This window comes from Staurois parvus, unplaced genomic scaffold, assembly GCF_062004578.1.
Source record: "Staurois parvus isolate SC_StPar_1 unplaced genomic scaffold, SC_StPar_1.0 ptg000175l, whole genome shotgun sequence".
Taxonomy (NCBI): Eukaryota; Metazoa; Chordata; class Amphibia; order Anura; family Ranidae; genus Staurois; species Staurois parvus.
Window position 1 is genome coordinate 2,033,056 of NW_028317971.1, and position 19,407 is coordinate 2,052,462.

Here is a 19,407-nt window from a genome sequence, read left to right on the forward strand (position 1 = left end):
AAGGGGTGACTCAGAAGGAGGTAGTAGCTACACCTATTCCCTGAGAAAAAAAGCCCTGCATATTACCTGCAAGGAATATGAGATACATGATTTTATTTTGTGCTCTACTGAATGGGTAGTCTATTGGGCTTCAATGCCATTGTGGACTACAATATCTCAGTTGGACAAAAAGGACCCTACAGGATAGCAAAAAGGAGCATAAGGTATAAGGAGTTATAAGTATAAAGGAGATATAAGAAAAAATTGAGAGTAAGTAATAAGATGAATAGGATAGCTTAGTAAAAAAAAGAATCCTAGTGGAAAACCTTAACCCCAAAAAGACTGAATTTATTGTAGAATTTTATTTGAACTGCTTCATTAATGATTTTAGTGCAATATACAAGGTGATATGCAAACTGAACACTAGGGGGTGGGATCTGTTTTTACGTATATAGTGGGGAAAATATTTATTGATCCGCTGCAGATATTGTAAGTTTGCCCACTTACAAAGAAATGAAGGGTCTATATTTTTTATCATAGGTGTATTTTAAAGGATAGAGACAGAATATCAACCAAAAATCCAGAAAAACACATGATACAAATGTTATAAATTGAGTTCAGTGAGTAAAATAAGTAGTGATCCCCAGCAAAACATGACTTGGTACTTAGTGGAGAAATCCTTGTTGGCAAGCACAGAGCTAAGACATTTCTTGTAGGTGGTTACTAGGTTTGCACACATCTCAGGAGAGATTTTGGTCCACTCTTCTTTACAGATCTTCTCTAAATCCTTAAGGTTTCTTGGCTGTCACTTGGCAACTCGAAGTTTCAGCTCCCTCCATAAATTTTCTATAGGATTAAGGTCTGGAGAATGCCTAGGTCACTCCATGACCTTGATGTGCTTCTTCTTGAGCCACTCCTTTGTTGCCTTGGTGGAATGTTTTGGGTCATTATCATGCTGAAAGACTTCCATGACCCATCTTCAGTGTTCTGGCTGGGGGAAGAAGGTTCTCATTCAAGATTTATAATACCATCCACTGGCCCCTCAATGCGGCAAAGTCAGCCTGTACCTTTAGCAGAGAAACAGCCCCATAGCATAATGTTTCCACCTCTGTACTTGACTGTAGGGATGATGTTCTTAGGGTCATAGTCAGCATTTTTCTCCCTCCAAACACGGTGAGTCAAGTTAATGCCAAAGAGCTCAATTTTGGTCTCATCTAACCACAGCACTTTCTCCCAATCCTTCTCGGAATCATTTATATGTCCACTGGAAAACTTCAGATGGTCCTGTATATGTGCCTTCATGAGGAGGGGGACCTTGCGGGCGTTGCAGGATTTCAATCCATGGTGGCGTATTGTGTTACCAGTGTTTTTTTTGGTAACACAACCAAACTGGTCCCAACTGCCTTGAGAACATTCACAAGCTCCTTCCATATAGTTCTGGGCTGATCCCTCACTTTTCTCATGATCATCCTTACCCCATGAGTCAAAACCTAGCATGGAGCTCTAGACCGAGGGAGGTTGATGGTTATTTTGTATTTCCTCCATTTGGGAATAATCGCTCCAACAGTTGTCTCCTTCTCACCAAGCTTTTTGCTGATGGTCTTGTAGCCCATTCCAGCCTTTTGCAGGTATACAATCTTGTCCTTGATGTCCTTTGACAGCTCTTTGGTCTTGACCATGGTGATGCCCAAGAAAGAGATTCTGTGGACAGATGTCTTATACACATAACGAGTTGTCATTAGGAGCACCTTTTTAAATTGACAGGACTAATCTGTGTACCACATGAGCACATAGCCAGTCTGTGGGAGCCAGAATTATTATTGGTCGGTAGGGGATCAAATACTTTTTTTTCTCGCTGACCTGCAAGTGAATTTATAACATTTGTATCGTGTTTTTTCTGGATTTCTGGTTAATATTCTGCCTTTATCCTTTAAAATACACCTATGATAGAAATTATAGATCCTTCATTTCTTTGTAAGTGGGCAAACATACAAAATCTTCAAGGGGTCAAATAATTATTTTCCCTACTGTATTTAATTAATATTTATATTAATAAAGATTTAAATAGGTTTTTAATGAAGTTTTTATTATATATAGGAGTTTTAGGTACTGGTTAAGAGGAAGGAAATAAGTTTATGGTGGATACAGTTTAGATGGATTAGATATATAACAGATTTAATATATATAGACTTATCAAAATGTTTACCATGTAGAGATAAATGACATTAACCACTTGCCCACTGGGAACTTCTACCCCCTTCCTGCCCAGGCCAATTTTCAGCTTTCAGCGCTGTCGCACTTTGAATGACAATTGCGTGGTCATGCAACACTGTACCCATATGAATTTTTTATCATTTTTTTCACACAAATAGAGCTTTCTTTTGGTGGTATTTAATTTCCGCTGGGTGTTTTATTGTTTGCGCTATAAACATAAAAGAGCAAAAAAATTTAAAAAAAAAAGTTTTTCGTTGTTTCTATTATAACATTTTGCAAACTGGTAATTCTTCTCCTTCACTGATATGCGTTGATGAGGCTGCACTGATAGGCAGCACTGATGAGCACTGATAGGCAGCACTGATGAGCACTGATAGGCGACACTGATGAGGTGGTACGGATAGGCAGCACTGATGGGCAGCACTGATGAGCTGGCATTGATGATGCAGCACTGATATGCAACAATGATGGGCACTGATAGGCGGCACTGATGGGCACCACTGATGGGTGGCACTGACTGACGGCACTGCTGGGCACTGACTGGTGGCACTGCTGTGCACTGATGGGTGGCACTGCTGGGCAGCAATGATGGTTGTCACTGAAGGGGGACACTGGTGGGTGGCACTGCTGGGCACAGGTGGGTGGCACTACTAGGAACTGATGGGCACAGGTGGGTGGCACTGCTGGGCACTTGTGGGCAGCACTGGTGGGTGGCCTGATGATCCCCCCTCTGACAATTGCCGGTTATTGGCAGTACTTTCCTCACACTATGAGGAAAGTGTAGCCGTAACTAACAACTGCATTTACCAGTGATCAGCTATGTCATTGGACACAAACAATCACGTGGTAAAAGGCCGCTTTGATTGGCCATTTACCACATCACGTGATCAGCTGTGTCCGTAGGACACTGCGATCATGGAGATCACCGGGGGCGCGCCAGAGGGCACGTTCTGAGGGGACGTCATATGACACCCTCCCAGAACTGGACAACCGCGCTGTAGTCACCATTGGGCTATAACACAGTTGGCAAGTGGTTAAGATGAATAATTCTGATATTTATCAATGGTTATTACTGAATTTAGATTTTAATGTATTATAATTATATATGGTGGCAGCAAGGATTAAAAATTACATTTAGCCAATAATTTAGCATCTATTGTGGTCTTCAGAAATATGGAGAATGATGAGAGAGCTATAAAGAAAGATCTCATTGAAAATGGCAGTGCTAAGAAAGAGAATCTGCTACAGTATAATGGAGCTGGCTTCAATAAAATGGTGCTGGTTGCTGGGTCTATAAAACGGTGTAGGATGTCATCCAATCATGATCCCCTTGAGGAAGTCCTGTGTCCCGGTGATGAAACATGTACGGGAGGGGCTTATTGGATGATGTAATCACACACAGTGAAACCAGGAAGTGTTGTATCTTTACAGCCAGCCAGAGCTAAATAGCGTTGTGTTTGCTATTGCTTTTACATGTGGGTGCACTGAATGCAATGAAAATGAGGAGAGGGATACAAGTGGCATATTACAGTGAAGATAGAGGATTCCATTTAAAGGGGACTTGTGCTGTTTTTGACCTTACATTGTATGTGGGTCATATATACCAAGTGACAACACAACCAGTGTTGTCGATGCAGTGGAGGTGAAGGAATGGAAGAGTGGACACATTTGCAAGAGTGTATGAGCACACTAAGTGGAACAAAGGAAGATGTCTAAGACTGATGCACGTTTTCTTCGCATACTATATAGTTTTTTTATTTATAATTATTGTAACACCAGTGAAATGTTATTTAACGTATAGCACTATATCAATTTATATTTTTATTGTACTGTTTATGCACATACTGTATGAGAGAGTCATAAGGTGTGAGCAGCTGTTCACGTAAATAGTTTAATGGGTTTAAATAATAATAATATAATATGTAATAATAATATGTATAAATAGCAGCTCATAGGTTTATTGGTTACACAGATCTCAACTTTTGTGGAGAACACAATCCTTTCCAGGTAAGCTATATACTTTTTATGGCAATGCTTTCTTGTTTAAATTGTTGTCAGATGGTCTCCTATCTCAAATTGTGATAAGCTTCCTCCTTAACAGCTGTCTCTCCGACTATGCTCATTGTTTCACAGTTGACCCCACCACCCTCATAATAGGCTCATATTCTTAACTGGTATACTTATGCTCAGCCATAGTTATGAGATAGATTCCATATATGTTGACAGGATCCACACTCAGTGGTGTATTTAGGTTTTGTGCTGCCCTAGGCAACACAAAAATCGTCTGCCCCCACGAACACGAACAAACACCCCCCCTTCTCCCTCCCGTGGAGAGGGCCTGACATTGACCAACACCCCTGCCCCCCACCCGGGAGAGCCTTCCACTAACCCCCCCCCCCCCCCGATAGAGAGAAAGTCACTCGCCTTCACAGCTCCGGACATCCCCAGGAACATGAGTCAGGCTCTACATACACCATCAAGTAGCTTGCAGCCTCTCTTTGATCCCACCTGGTTCCCATGGCATGCATGTCCCTTCTTTCATCTTTTCTTCTGGGGGGAGGTGATGCCTCCCTAAATAATGCCGCCCTGGGCAAGTGACTTGTTTGTCTTGTGGCTATTGCAACCATGAACATATAAGCTCTTTGTCCCTAGCTAACCTGCCTAGAGTTATAAACTATAGGCAGACTTCAGCCTCTTAAGCTGGGGTACACATGGTTCAATTAGTTCAGCAGGAACTGGCCGACATTCGGACCATGTGTACAGCTGTCCTTTCAACAGAAGTTGGTCTAAGGACCAGCAGGAACATACTGGAAAACCAGCATCCAATCAGCGCTTGCAGCCAATGGCTGTGAGTGCTAATTAGCATGTATCGGGGGTGGGAAGTCCCCCTGTCAGAACACAAAAGCACAGTGGGAGAAATCACTGCACTAACATTGCTTGCTTAGTACAGTGATCTTTCAGGTTTTTTCCCGCTGGGTTGAATGAAGAAAACATGACATATTTGCATTTAAAAGGAACAAAAGAAGTATAACCAACTACATCTGCCACATGAAAAGTTTTGAACTTAGGAAGCTGGATATTTTATTTCTGCTGTGCCAACAATGTGTCTGCTCCTAGCACACCATGCATTGAGAATATTGATACTTGATTTGTGTGTGTTAATGGTGCAACATGAGTTGAGAATGCTGCTTCTTAAGGTGAGTAGAGAATGTATGTGACTCTTTCATTTTGCATCACAAGCATTTGACTTGTGATTAATAGTACTTCCTAAAAGCAAGTAGAGATAGGGGTTCTTGAGCTTTTTTTCTCTTCCTAAGATTTATGCACCCCCTAACAGCCCTGTGAAGCAGACTGTACATTTACTTACCATGCTCAGATAGGGGCACAGCCCCCTTTATTTCTATTTCCCACAACTCCCTGGGTTCCTGAACATCCTCAGGGATGATAAATTCCTCAGCTTCCCTTCCTCAACAGCTCAGTGAGGCCACCCCTAGTGGGCAAGCGATCTGCCACCAGGTGAGAGCCCTCCACTGAGAACCTCCTTTAGAACCTAATAGCATGCTAATAGCATGCAGCTTTTCCTGAAGACCCAAGTACAGTGGGGAGCCCCTACCCAACTGTTACCAGAGTGCTCCAGTCCCAGTGGGGTTGCCAATTTACTTAGCACCCTGGATCCCTCTAGCTGTTCGCTTATATTACCAGAGCTACCCTGAACTTCACTGATAGGGGCACTGTTTATGAGGATAATCACAATTTTTGTTTCAAACTACAGTGATACTTAGCTTGACTCTGTAGTGAAGTAGTGATTCCTAACTTGACTCTGTGCTGTTATAGATTCTTCTAGAGGCTATGCTAAGCAACCATATGTTCCTCTGACTGAACCACAAAGACATTGCTGTGAAGAGTCCATGTTTGTGCAACTTCTGCTTGGCAGCACTAGGGTTATCGGTTTCTCCCTGTGCCTGCATGTATATTTTGGCTATGGAGGAGGAAGGAAAAGATCACCCACATCCTCTAACTGCCACCTCATGAAATGACAATTGCAACCAACTGAAATTATTTATGACAGCCGATCACTATTTTCCTTGATGTCTGTTAGCAAAGAGTGTCTGATGTGGCTCTGAATGTAGCAGAAGACATGATGAATATCAACCAATATTGAAATTTGTTAGGTTAGACAATGACCATCACATGTTTATAGTCTTCCTAAAGTATAACCCATTAAAACTCTTGTCTGTAAAACGGTTCACCTTACTCACGTTCAATTATCTGCTTGATAGGTCTTGGAGGTTCAGATGCAGTAAAGCAAACTCTTCTTGAGATCCTGGACAGCATATCAAATAGTGCCCAGTAGTCCCTTACTAAGATGACATGTTCTTCATAAGGAGAAGATGCAATTTTTATCAGTTCATTTCTGTCTGCATTTTTTATTCCTGCATAAGACACAGATACAATGTTATAAATATTTCTATTAATTTAAAAATAGACATGAAACAGGACCAAAGCCCAAATCACATTCTAGCCTTAAAAATATAAACATTTCTTACAGTAAAAGAAAATTTCTGAAGTTTGTAAAAGGTGAATGTAAACAAACGTTTATGAAGTAAGCTAACAAGCAAGATGTCAAGTAAAATGTCTACATAAAGTAACCTTTTCTCCAAAGCTTCAAGAAACCAACTGAATAAAATCTAGCTGATGCCAGACTTTTTTTCATTTTTTAAAAAAGTTTTTCTTACCAATGTATATGATTATGGCCCAATAGTACCTTGTGTTGTTGCAATTTAATTTGCTGTTTTATTGATTTAATTTTTCAGTAAAAAATAAACCGAAGTGCATTGCTTTTCCTACATAAATTTCCCTTTTACCCATACAATTTACACAATGCCTTTTTAACCATACAATTTATACAATAAAATTAAAAATGTCACCTATAGCAAATATTGTGACTCCTCTGTCTTCCAGTCGCCGGGCTTTCTCTTCTACTGCATCACCTGATTTGCCATCAGTTAACAGCACAACAATCTATAAAGGAAAACATACATTGTTATACAGTTATTATGGGCTTTTTTTTAGTTTAAAGTTTCCCGACTGTCCTATAGCAGAACTACTGCTACAGGACGTCAGGAATGCGCGAAATCACGTATATATACGTGATTGTTAATTTTCTGATAGGGGGCGTGCGAGCGCGCCACCCTTCCTGCACCGCCATTGGTGCCTACAAATGTCGATCACCAGGTCCTGGCTGGAGATTCCCTGCCGGCACCAGGTGATTGCCGAGTATCACTTACAGGGGAGAGACCTGTGTGGAAACAAAACAGGTCTTTCTCCTGCCAGCAGTAACATGCTGCTGTGTATGTCTCTGCACAGCAGAGACATACACAGCAGTATGTTTCCCTAGTAAAACACACACAGTAAAGCAGCACACAGTTAACTTTTTGATCGCCCAAGATGTTAACCCCTTCCTTTTTATTAGCATTGATCACTATATTAGTGTCATTGGGATGTCAGTGGCAGTTAGTCAGTTCCCCCCCAGTGTCAGAATGCCCGCCGCAGTCCCCTAGTCTCACTATAAATTCCTGATCACTGCCATTACTAGTATGAACATTTTTTTTAAAGAGATTCCAGTATAAATACCGCCATTTGTAGATGCTATAACTTTCACGTAGACCAATTAATTTACATGTACTGTGGGTTTTTTTTAGCAAAGACATGTAGCAAAATACATTTTGGCCTAAATTTATGAGGAAATGTGATATTTTAAATTTTTTTACTGGATATGTTTTATAGCAAAAAGTCAAAAATATAGGTTTTTTTTCAAAATTGGCAGTCTTTTTTTGTTTATAGTGCAAAAAATAAAAACCGCACAGGTGATCAAATCCAACCAAAAGAAAGCTCTATTTGTGGGGAAAAAGGACATACATTTACTTTATGTACAGCGTTGCATGACCGCGCAATTGTCAGTGAAAGTAACGAAGCGCCGTATCGCAAAAAATGGCCTGGTCAGCAAGGGGGGGGTAAACCCTCTGGAGGGGCAAGTGGTTAAGTAAACCCTCTCTCCACACTGATCCCCAATGTCCCCTTTCTCCCCAAACTTAGCACCAATGGCTCCCCAGTCCTCCTACTTAGCACCAATGTCCCCCCTCTCCCCTCACCTAGCACCAATGCCCCCCTCTCCCCTCACCTAGCACCAGTGGGGGGAGGGGGGCTCCCCCCCAACAAGCACCAATGGCTCCCCTCTGCCCCCACTTAGCACCAATGTTATCCCTCTCCCCCACCTAGTGCCAATGGCTCCCCCCTCCCCCCACTTAGCACCAATAGTTGCCCTTTCCACCCATTTAGCAGCAATGTTGCTCATCTCCCCCCCACTTATCCCCAATGTCCCTGCTCTTATCCCAAATGTCTCCCTTCTTCCCCACTTAGCACCGGTGTTCCCCCTCTCCCCAAAATTAGCACACTGCTCCCCCTATTAAGCAATAATGCCCCACCAACTTAGCACCAATGTCATCCCCTTTCCCCACCTCTTAGCAATAATGACCCCTCTCCCCACTTAACATTAAACTCTTATTGTAAGTTGTAGCTGCTCTTCTGAAGCAGTTCATCTCTCTGATACTCTATAGGAAGGAGGACTTGGGGTTGGGAGGAGAACTCTGTACTGGAAGGGGAGGTTGTAAACTTGCCTGTGAGATATATATTTCTGATTCCACACTCTATACGTAACGCATTCCTGAACCCTGTACTCTGTATGCAGTGCACCCCTGAACCCTGCATCCTGTACACAGTGCACTCCTGAACCCTGCATCCTGTGCGCAGTGCACTCCTGAACCCTGCACCCTGAATGCAGTGCACTCCTGAACTCTGTGCACAGTGCAGTCCTGAGCTCTTCACTCTGAAAATACAGTATCTATATGGTCCTCCCGTGCTCTAGGCCTCCTAATCAATATTACAAAGAGCTGCTAACACCTTACCATATACCAAATGGGAAAATTCCAAATAGAAATCTATTTGGTGCTGCGCTTTATCTGAGTATGATGAAAACTCCTTATAGAAATATTCTTCACAATATATTAATAATATCATTCATAGTAAAATAAAAAATACAATGATTATATAAACCAAATCCAAACTTAAATATTGAATAGAATACACATGAAACATCCAAAAATATGGATACAAGTGAAGAACACCCAAACATAAAAAAGGCATAACCTAGGTACACCACTAGTAGTAAATAAGTGACTATGGGTGAAAATATATACTACTTTTTATCCAATAAATTGTGCCAACATAAACAGTGATATGATCCATAAATAGGATCCCAAAAGAACAGCGCTTATTAGAATGTGAAAAATAAGCCACAAGACTTCTGCAACGCAACTGAACCGTTGCTATAAAGGATAATCACAAAATATATGCATTCACAGTGAACATAGTGAAAATGGGTGGAAGTGAAAAACAAAAAAACTATTTAAAACTGTGTATAGTGAAAATAAGCCACAAGGCTTATGCAATGCAATTCTGTTGCTAAAGAAAATAATCAAACAAAACATACAGATAAAAGTGAAAAATAGTGATGAATAAATAAAAGTGAAAACCACAGAACAGTGACCCCTAAATTGGGGATAAGTGGATAAGTAATTGGGTAAGTGACAAGAGCTATATGGACCAAAATTAGTCCCAAAGAGATATATATGAATGACCCAATGTATAATGAATCACATAAACTCCATATAATCCAGCCAAAACCATGAAGTCCAATACACCTTAAATGGTGGAGGTGTTTTATAGTTCTTTGATTGTGCTGGTGTTTTAAAGGTGTATACACAAAAAAAAAGGAGATCTGACACTAGGCAAAATGCCCCCTCACCTCCATGGAGTGACCCTACAGAGCCAAAAAGCCTTTTTCACACAATATTGCATCAACCAGGAACTACTATAGGATTAGTTTCAGAACGGTTTTCATATTTATTTATATTGCCTGTTTAAAGGCTTTCTAAAAAAAAATGACAACACATGCTGTAGCATGCAAAACATGTTCTACCACAGTCAATATCTTCTGCAAGGACAGTGCTTTGTTTGGCAGGACTAGATATAGCTGCAAAGACCTAATTTCCATAACTTAAAGGTGTGATTTACTGAACATAATAAACAGAATAACCTGGGATGAAAGCAATTAGGAAAAAGAAGTGAAAGGTATGTAGCACCCTCCTAGTCAGCTAGGGGGAGCTAAGAGACCTGATTGACAGTCAGGGGCTGAATAGCAGCCCAGGTGTAATAGTCAGAAGCTCAAAATTGAGTCAGAAGCTGAGAGGCTCAGCAGACCAACCCTCTGGAATTTCCCCTTGCTCTATGTCTTTCAAGTAAGGTCTAGAAGCAGTGGGTGGATCTGATGTGTGGCTGGCTTGTACTGTTGATCCTGGCCAATCACCATCAGGAGGCTTGGTAAGGGGCCAGGACAACCCTTAAAAGTAAGTGAGCCTACTCAGCAGCAGGAGAGTTTGGGTGGAAGGCAGAGAGGAAGATGTGAGGCTGAAGGCAGGAGCCTGGGAGGGTGCCCAGATAGAGAGAGGGGCTCACCTACAGGCAATGCAGTTGGGAAGGTGGAAAATTTGGGACTTCATTGGCCCCCTGAGAGAGGACCACCTGTGTGGCAGGGAAGGTGTGGCCCAGCTAGAAGGCCTGGTAGCAGCCACCAACCCACCTGCCGCATGGGAGAAGAACTGAGTGAGTAGACCTGCAAACCCTGGTCTAAATAGGGGAAGGAGCACTCTGGTGGGAAACCAGATTCGCCACCTGCTGGACTGTCATATCCCTTAACCTCCCTAACGGTATTCCCGAGTGTAGCTCGGGGTAAAATGTCTGTACCAAAAGCGGTAACCCCGAGCTACACTCGGGCTTACCATGCAGCGCTGCGTAGGGAGTCCCTGCAGCACTTACCTTGTCCTTCGCTCCCACGGTGTGTCCCTTACAGCGTCCCCGGCAACCTCCTCCGGCAGATGCCGGCATCCGGCTCCTGTGTTCCGGTCCCTGTGACGTCGGGACGTACGGGCGCCGGCGGCGGCGGGAAATTTGAAAATTTAAAAAAAAATTCATTTTTTTAAAACGATTTTTCATAGTAAAACATTGCTGTTTCAACCCATTTCACATACATTTTGTCCCTAGTGCTCTGTCCTGTCCCCTGTCTGCATTTTGAATGTTCTTTCTGCCTGGAAACTTAGAAAAGTCCACGGCGTCCAAAAAGCGTCCCTTTAGGTCAAAAGCGGGTTTAGATCAGCTAGAGAACAGCGATAGTAAATCAGAACCACTTGCAGAATTGAGTGATAATGATTCGTGGAGAAATTCGTCATCAGACACTGAAAATAATTTTGCGACTTTGCTCAGTGATGTGCGAACTTGGCGCTATATTTCAAATTTCAGTGTTTTTGGTTTGATTATATTATTGAATTAAATGTAATATTATTATATTATTATTTTTTATGATTATTTATTAAATTATAATTTATGATTTTGTGTTTCAAATTTTATCATACCCGGGATGTTTAATAGACTCTTGTTCGGACAGATTTCAGTGAGTTATTCCTAAATATTACAGCCTACAATAAAAAAAACTACATATTTCCATGCAGAATAATGGTACCGCTTTTAGCACCAAAAATCAGAAATAATCATACCGCTAGGGAGGTTAAAGTAACAGGCACCGGATCCCCTGCTCAGAGATACCTTCAGACAGTTGGGTAGAGAAATAGGAGTCTATCTAGGGTCTGGGGTGGTACACTAGGAGATGCTGGCTAGCTCTCCAACAGAGACTGTGTTGCAGTAGAGGCTTGTAAATAGTTCCAGGAAGTTGTTCTTAATTCATCGGTTCCATTGGACATCCTGTACACCCCTATCCCAGTTCAAACCCCCCTAAAAAAATTACAAAAACAAAGCTCAAGGACTGATCTCTGACTCCAGGATGCAAGTCTGCTTGAAAATGTGTGTTGCCTGGTTGCAGAGGGCTATAGGGTGATCCGAAATCTCTGCAATTCCTAAAGGAGTAGTGCTACAGGTAGAAGAGAAATGTAAAATGAATTACATGTATACCTACCTTGGGTACATCTTCTCTGGAGATAGATGGATTAAACACCTTGTTCGCTAAATAAGAGAGTGCTTCTCCAGTCTTGGTGTTACCTCCTTTATATACAATGCTTTGGAGAGCCAGTAACACTTCTTGAGTGGTTTCATAGTCTGACAGTTCAATGCTCATCCTAGAATGATTAAAACAAGTGGATAAAATTCATATATGTACAATTTTAGTACCCACTAGCATGTATACAACATGTCGAATTTTTTCAATAAAGATTTTTTTGCAGCCAGCCACCTATCTGTACCCTAATAACTGTGGTAATAATTGTGGTAAGGGGACCATGACTATTGTGTATCCTTTAGGCAACAATTGTCATGAAATCATTACAGCACTGGGAATTTTCTGTGTGTCAATTTGTCACTTTCAATAATAACCCAGGAGCTTTTTTATTTTGCTGCAATTTACTGCCATAAACTTGGCAGCAAAAATGTGTAAATAACGCTAACATTCTACTTCAGGGACTATTTCAATATATTGGTTCAAAGTGGGCAGGCTGTATGGATAAATACACTGAAAAGAACTTCACAAACTTTTTCAGATCTGACTATATCACTATTTGTATTAAGCCCAATTACAATGACATACCAGCGCTTCACAAAATATAAAACATAAATTAATCATGAATAAGTTGGATAATCACTTTGTAATATGTTGATAACCAGTACTATAATGGGAAAGTGCAGCGCTATATAATGAAAATAGGTATATAATGTCCCCAATAAGATTAGCATATAACAGTGACAGTCTATATGGTGAAGACTGGGGCTCAAGAAGCCATACCTGAGAGAGCTGTGGATGTGAAAGTTTGCTTTGTACATGAGAGAAAAAGCTGGATCATCCTACATCTCTGAGGGCTCATAACCTTACCACCCTGAGGGAGAATTATCCTGTGTTCCAGTCCGGACCTGTATCTGTGAAGGAGATCCGTGTTGATTTACACATTGCGTATTTGAATTAAGCTTCTGGTGAGTGCGTAGTTCTTACCTTATCACTGGGAGCACCACCACTGGATTGGATCATTACACCATATTGTCTTCACCATATAGACTGTCACTGTTATATGCTAATGTTAATGGGGACATTAGATACCTATTTTCATTATATAGCGCTGCACTTTCCCATTATATGTTTGTGATGGAGGTTTTTACTTGGTTTCCTCGAGTGTCCAGCTGCCTACCTTAGAGCGCCCACTTTTATTTTCTATACCACATTGGTAACCAGTACTAATGGTAATAATTAAATAGGTACATTTTAAAGGGCTAGGTACATCTACTTTACTACCCATGTCATTGTACTAGAGCCTGGTAAAAAGTTACACAGGCACCAAGCTCTGCATTGCAGGATGGGGAGAGAGTGTATAAATGTGAGGTTATTTGGGGGTTGCTTTAGAAAATGAATAGAGACTGTTCACTTAGCAAAGTGTATGTTCACTTAGCAGAGGTAAGGCTTTGTTCATACACAGTGAATATACAGGTAGCTATGTGAACAGCCTCTAATTAATTTAGTAAACAGGCCTCATGTGCATGTTGTATGAAAATGTAATACAATGCATAGTCATGGTTAACGTTCATATTAATGTGAATTGAGAATTTATATAGTTAATTTTCCTTAAGCCATTGTTTATTGGCCTTAGTATAGTTGGCTAATATACTGCCATCTTGTGATCATTTTGGCTATTATAGCATCTTTTTTCTGTGTTCCTTTCCATTTTATGATGTATTTCCCCTACCTTCTCACATTGCCTTCATGGGATAAAAATGGCTTCTAGTCTCATGGCCACATGTTAATCTGCCCACATGGGAGAACGCTTTACAATGTTTTAACCTGCACATACTGTGTTTTCAATCATCTGCCACATCCTGTTGTCTGCTGTAACCTGCTGCATTCAATAAAGATCTTTGTGGGTGAGAAAAAGGTGTTTGGTGAGTTCAACTATCTGATAAAGACTGTCTGTGGTAACTGTATCTGCTTATACAGACCAGGCATAGGGGTCTCAGCAGGGGATGTCACTAATACAGCAGTTGGAGTCAGAATACCCCAGGATCTAATTACCTTGTTGAATCTCCATAAACAGCAACTCCAAAACGTAATCCTTCCTTCCCAAGTACCTCTGTATTCTGAAATGAACTTATCATACTTCTTATAAAGTCTTTAATAATCTGGAAGTTTTCCTCTCCAACACTCCACGATTCATCTATCAGGAATACGATGTCTGCTGCCTCGGCAGATCTGCAGTCTGTACAACAAGGAAATTGTGCAAACATAGGTATTACAATGCCATTTATTAGCTGAATTCCAATGAAAAATAGGTAACATTTATTTGTGCAATATAGTATAGTACCCTCTAGTGTACATAGTTGGTAAAGAGGCTTGATAGGAGCCTGGGTTTAGTTAGAGAGTTTACTTCAGGGCAGGCTGGAGGCTCTACAGGTCAGTCTTCTGGTACCTCCCCTGCTCTAGACGCTTGGAGAAGTTTCTAGAAGTCATTAGGTGGAGGCCAGGAGGAGCTGCTCTGCATATTCATGGAAGTCTGACAAATCCCAGGCAGGAGGCTTGGCAGTGTGGCATACTGAGCCATAAATATGAGGGAGCCTGGCCAGCAAGGGGAGTCAGTTGGAAGATGGATGGTTGCGGTGCTGCTGTGTAGCCTGCAAGGGGATCCAGAGAAGAGGGTTCAGCCTTCAGGCTGGATGTTGGAGGAAGGAAGAAATCTGAAAGAGGGAGCTCTACTGCCCTGCAGTCCACCGCGAAAGGACAGCCTGCACAGCCTGGAAAAGAACCAGCCCAGCGGAAGTCCTAAAAGCAGTTCTATCCATAGCTGCAGGACAAGGACAGTGTGAGTACCTCTACGCCCCCAGGGCCTATAAGGGAGAAGTTTGCTAGATGCATGTTCTTGTCAAGTCTTCAGGGGACAGTTTATTGCTTAACCAACCCCTTGCCTTGGGATCATATACCATGGCCAGGTGGGCTGGTATTTTTTTCAGTAAGTGGACCGAGAGTTTCTACAAGTTGGGACTTTGCTGAAAATCCACTTAGGGGGCACACCAGACTCCTAGGAGGAGATTAGTTTTCTATAGTCAAATATCTGTTGTAGTAATATGCCAGAAAAGGAAGTTGTCCTCATTTTTTGTCATTCTACAAGTCAAATTGGGCCTCCCATAACCCTTTTTCTCTATTCAAGTTGAAATCCCTCATACTGTAAATACAAAAAACCAAGCCAATGGACTGTTTCTTTGTGTCTGGAAACAAGCTGGAAAATCCGTGTTGCAAGGGAGACTCAAAACCAGCGTCTCTTAACGGGGTAGTGCAACAATAGATTTAAACAAACATCAAGATGAAAGACAAATTTATTTCACTTTAGAAAAAAACTCAGATCTAAACAAAAAATATTTCATTAGTTTTAAAAGGTAGAGCTGGTTAGCTATCTGTATAGGGCAGTACAATTTTTGTCTTCATTTCCACATAGAACTGTTAAAAAGTGTTGTCCATGTATACCCTGCTTTAAGACCAAGAATTTCTTCTTTTTTTTTTAGAGTTAGAATTTGATGTTTGCACTGCTATCTGTGACCCCAGAAGGGATGTTTTCTATAACTTTTATTCCATGTGACAGCAGGGCAAGAAATGAGGGAAATGAGGCTCCCCAGAACATGAAGACAAAAATAGCAAAAAAGAAAACATCACAATTCTACTGTTGATGTATGTTTCCACATTGGTGAGATTTACCATTATGTCCAGTACCTCTGACCCCCCTACCCCTCTCATCACTGGGACAGGAAAAGGAAAATTAGCCAGTTGGGCATACAGACAAAATACAAGCTTCCAGAGACTTTAACATTTACCCACTATATCTAAATAAAAAAATAAAACATCATAACATACATATAACATTTTACAATTAATTCACGTGTGTCTTACTGATTGTCATACCTTCTAATTGGCCCAGTGCTGTCCATTTTGTCAAAAAAGCTGTGAGTGTTAAAATCCTGAAGTGTAGTAATATCTTCATAGTGTCCAATTCTTTCTGCTTTTTCTGCTTTTATTACTCTTAATGCTGAAGTTCTAGTGAAAATATTTTGTAATAGGATCTGCAAGGTACAATGAAAAACCTCAGAAAAGACATTAACAGAAAAATGTACAATACAATAATTCAACCGTGATAGGTCAACATCATCGGGTTGGGTGGGGGGTTGTGGCAGCACGGTGGTAACATTGATAGGTGGTGGGTCACTGTTATTAATGAGCCTCTACATCGCTGTATGACATTATCTACAGTATGTTGGATTTACATTGAGGGATATTTTGCTACTTTTTTCAAATAAAATACTTATTGTTCCCCCCTCTGCAAACCCCAACATTCCTTTTGGTGGACAGGATGGAGAGATGAGGCCCTTGTCCCTTCAACCTGGGGAAGAGGTGCCTTGCAAAGGGGGAAGACTGTGCCCCCCCCTTCCTTACATGGTACCCTCCCAATGTTGATTGTGGCCTGGTATGGTACAGGGAGAAGGACTCCACACTTGCTGCCCCCCCCTTCCTGGCCATGCTGGGACAATGCATGTTTAAAAATAAGCCTGAGGAGACAAGGGCATCATTTCCACATTCGGTTCCTCAAAAGGTATGTGAGGGGTTTTGGGAAGGGAGAATTATCTGAATCTGGAAATCCTTTTTATATTAAGGGTCCCCAACATACCCAGGTTCCCTCGGTGGAATGAGTATGTTCTATAGTAATCTGACAGCTAGGCGGGCCTTTTGCCCCTCCGGGTGGACATCATACAATGTCCTCCAAGTCTAGCTGCTCATGAGTGTCCCCGGGGGCGCAGCACGGCAATCATCAATGAGTTGCATCTCCTGGACAAAGTGCATCAGTGTACCTGTCACAGCAATCAGTGTACCTGTCACAGTCATCAGTGTACCTTTCATAGCTCATCAGTGTACCTGTCACAGCTCATTAGTGTACCTGCCACAGCCCATCAGTGTACCTGTCACAGCTCATCAGTGTACCTGTCACAGCCCATCAGTGCACCTGTCACAGCCCATCAGTGTACCTGTCACAGCTCATCAGTGTACCTGTCACAGATCATCAAAGCACCTGTCACAGCCCATCAGTGTACCTGTCACAGCCCATCAGTGTACCTGTCACAGCTAATCAGTGTACCTGTCACAGCTAATCAGTGTACCCGTCACAGCTCATCAGTGTACCTGTCCCAGATCATCAGTGTACCTGTCACAACTCATCAGTGTACCTGTCACAGATCATCAGTGTACCTGTCCCAGCTCATCAGTGTACCTGTCACAGATCATCAGTGTACCTGTCCCAGCTCGTCAGTGTACCTGTCACAGATCATCAGTGTACCTGTCCCAGCTCATCAGTGTACCTGCCACATCTTATCAGTGTACCTGTCACAGCCCATCAGTGTACCTGTCACAGCCCATCAGTGTACCTGTCACAGATCATCAGTGTACCTGTCACAGATCATCAGTGTACCTGTCCCAGCCAATAGTGCACCTGTCACAGCTCATCAAAGCACCTGTCACAGTCATCAGTGTGCCTGTCACAGCCCATCAGTGTACCTGCCACATCTCATCAGTGTACCTGTCACAGCTCATAAAAGCACTTGTGAAAGCCATCAGTGTACCTGTCACAGCTCATAAGTGTCCCTGTCACAGCCCATCAAATCACCTGTCACAGCTTACCAGTGTACCTGTCAAAGCCATCAATGTACCTGTCACAGCCCATCAGAGTACTTGTCACAGCTCATCAGTGTACCTGTCACAGCCCATCAGTGTACCTGTCACAGCCCATCAAATCACCTGTCACAGCTCATCAGTGTACCTGTCACAGCCCATCAGAGTACCTGTCACAGCTCATCAGAGTACCTGTCACAGCTCATCAGTGTACCTGTCACAGCCCATCAGAGTACTTGTCACAGCTCATCAGTGTACCTGTCACAGCCATCAGTGTACCTGTCACAGCCCATCAAATCACCTGTCACAGCCATCAGTGTACCTGTCACAGGTCATAAAATCACCTGTCACAGCTCATCAGTGTACCTGTCACAGCTCATCAGTGTACCTGTCACAGCCCATCAGAGTACCTGTCACAGCTCATCAGTGTACCTGTCACAGCCCATGAAATCACCTGTCACATCCATCAGTGTACTTGTTACAGCCATCATTGCACCTGTCACAGCCCATCAGTGTACCTATCACAGCCATCAGTGTACCTGTCACAGCCAATAGTGTACCTATCACAGCTCATCAAAGCACCTGTCACAGCCATCAGTGTACCTGTCAAAGCTCATAAGTGTACCTGTCAAAGCCAGCATTGTACCTGTCACAGCCATCAGTGTACCTGTCAAAGCCAGCATTGTACCTGTCACAGCCCATCAGTGTACCTGCAATATCTCATCAGTATACCTGTCAAAGCCCATCAGTGCACCTGTCACAGCTCATCAGTGTACCTCTCACAGCTCATCAATGTACCTGTCACAGCCGTCAGTGTACCTGCCACACCTCATCAATGTACCTGTCACAGCCATCAGTGTACTTGTCACAGCTAATCAGTGTACCTGTCACAGCTCATCAGTGTACCTGTCGCAGATCATCAAAGCACCTGTCACAGCCATCAGTGTACCTGTCACAGCCCATCAGTGTACCTGTCACACCTCATAAGTGTACCTGTCACAACTAGCATTGTACCTGTCACAGCCCATCAGTGTACCTGTCACAGCCAATAGTGTACCTATCACAGCTCATCAAAGCACCTGTCACAGCCTTCAGTGTGCCTGTCACAGCTCATTAGTGTACCTGCAATATCTCATCAGTGTACCTGTCACAGCCACCATTGTACCTATCACAGCTCATCAGTGTACCTGTCAAAGTCAGCATTGTACCTGTCACAGCCTATCAGTGTACCTGCAATATCTCATCAGTATACCTGTCACAGCCCATCAGTGTACCTGTCACAGCTCATCAGTGTACCTGTCACAGCCATCAGTGTACCTGTCACAGCTAATCAGTGTATCAGTCACAGTCATCAGTGTACCAGTCACAGCCAATAGTGTACCTGTCAAAGCTCATCAAAGCACCTTTCA

At 42.4% G+C, this 19,407-nt stretch overlaps 1 protein-coding gene across 1 annotated transcript in view; it reads right to left on the reverse strand.

Moving 5' to 3' along the window:
- The window catches only part of LOC149462377 (uncharacterized), a 459,390-nt gene that overhangs the window by 388,145 nt on the left and 51,838 nt on the right, over nucleotides 1-19,407 (reverse strand). The window contains exons 2-6 of the mRNA XM_089676871.1: nucleotides 16,244-16,401; nucleotides 14,369-14,552; nucleotides 12,278-12,437; nucleotides 7,122-7,215; nucleotides 6,453-6,626 (exon numbers count right to left, since the gene is read on the reverse strand). Coding sequence (XP_089532997.1) covers nucleotides 6,453-6,626; nucleotides 7,122-7,215; nucleotides 12,278-12,437; nucleotides 14,369-14,552; nucleotides 16,244-16,322 — 691 coding nt within the window. The 5' untranslated portion in view covers nucleotides 16,323-16,401. The remainder of the gene's footprint in view (nucleotides 1-6,452; nucleotides 6,627-7,121; nucleotides 7,216-12,277; nucleotides 12,438-14,368; nucleotides 14,553-16,243; nucleotides 16,402-19,407) is intronic.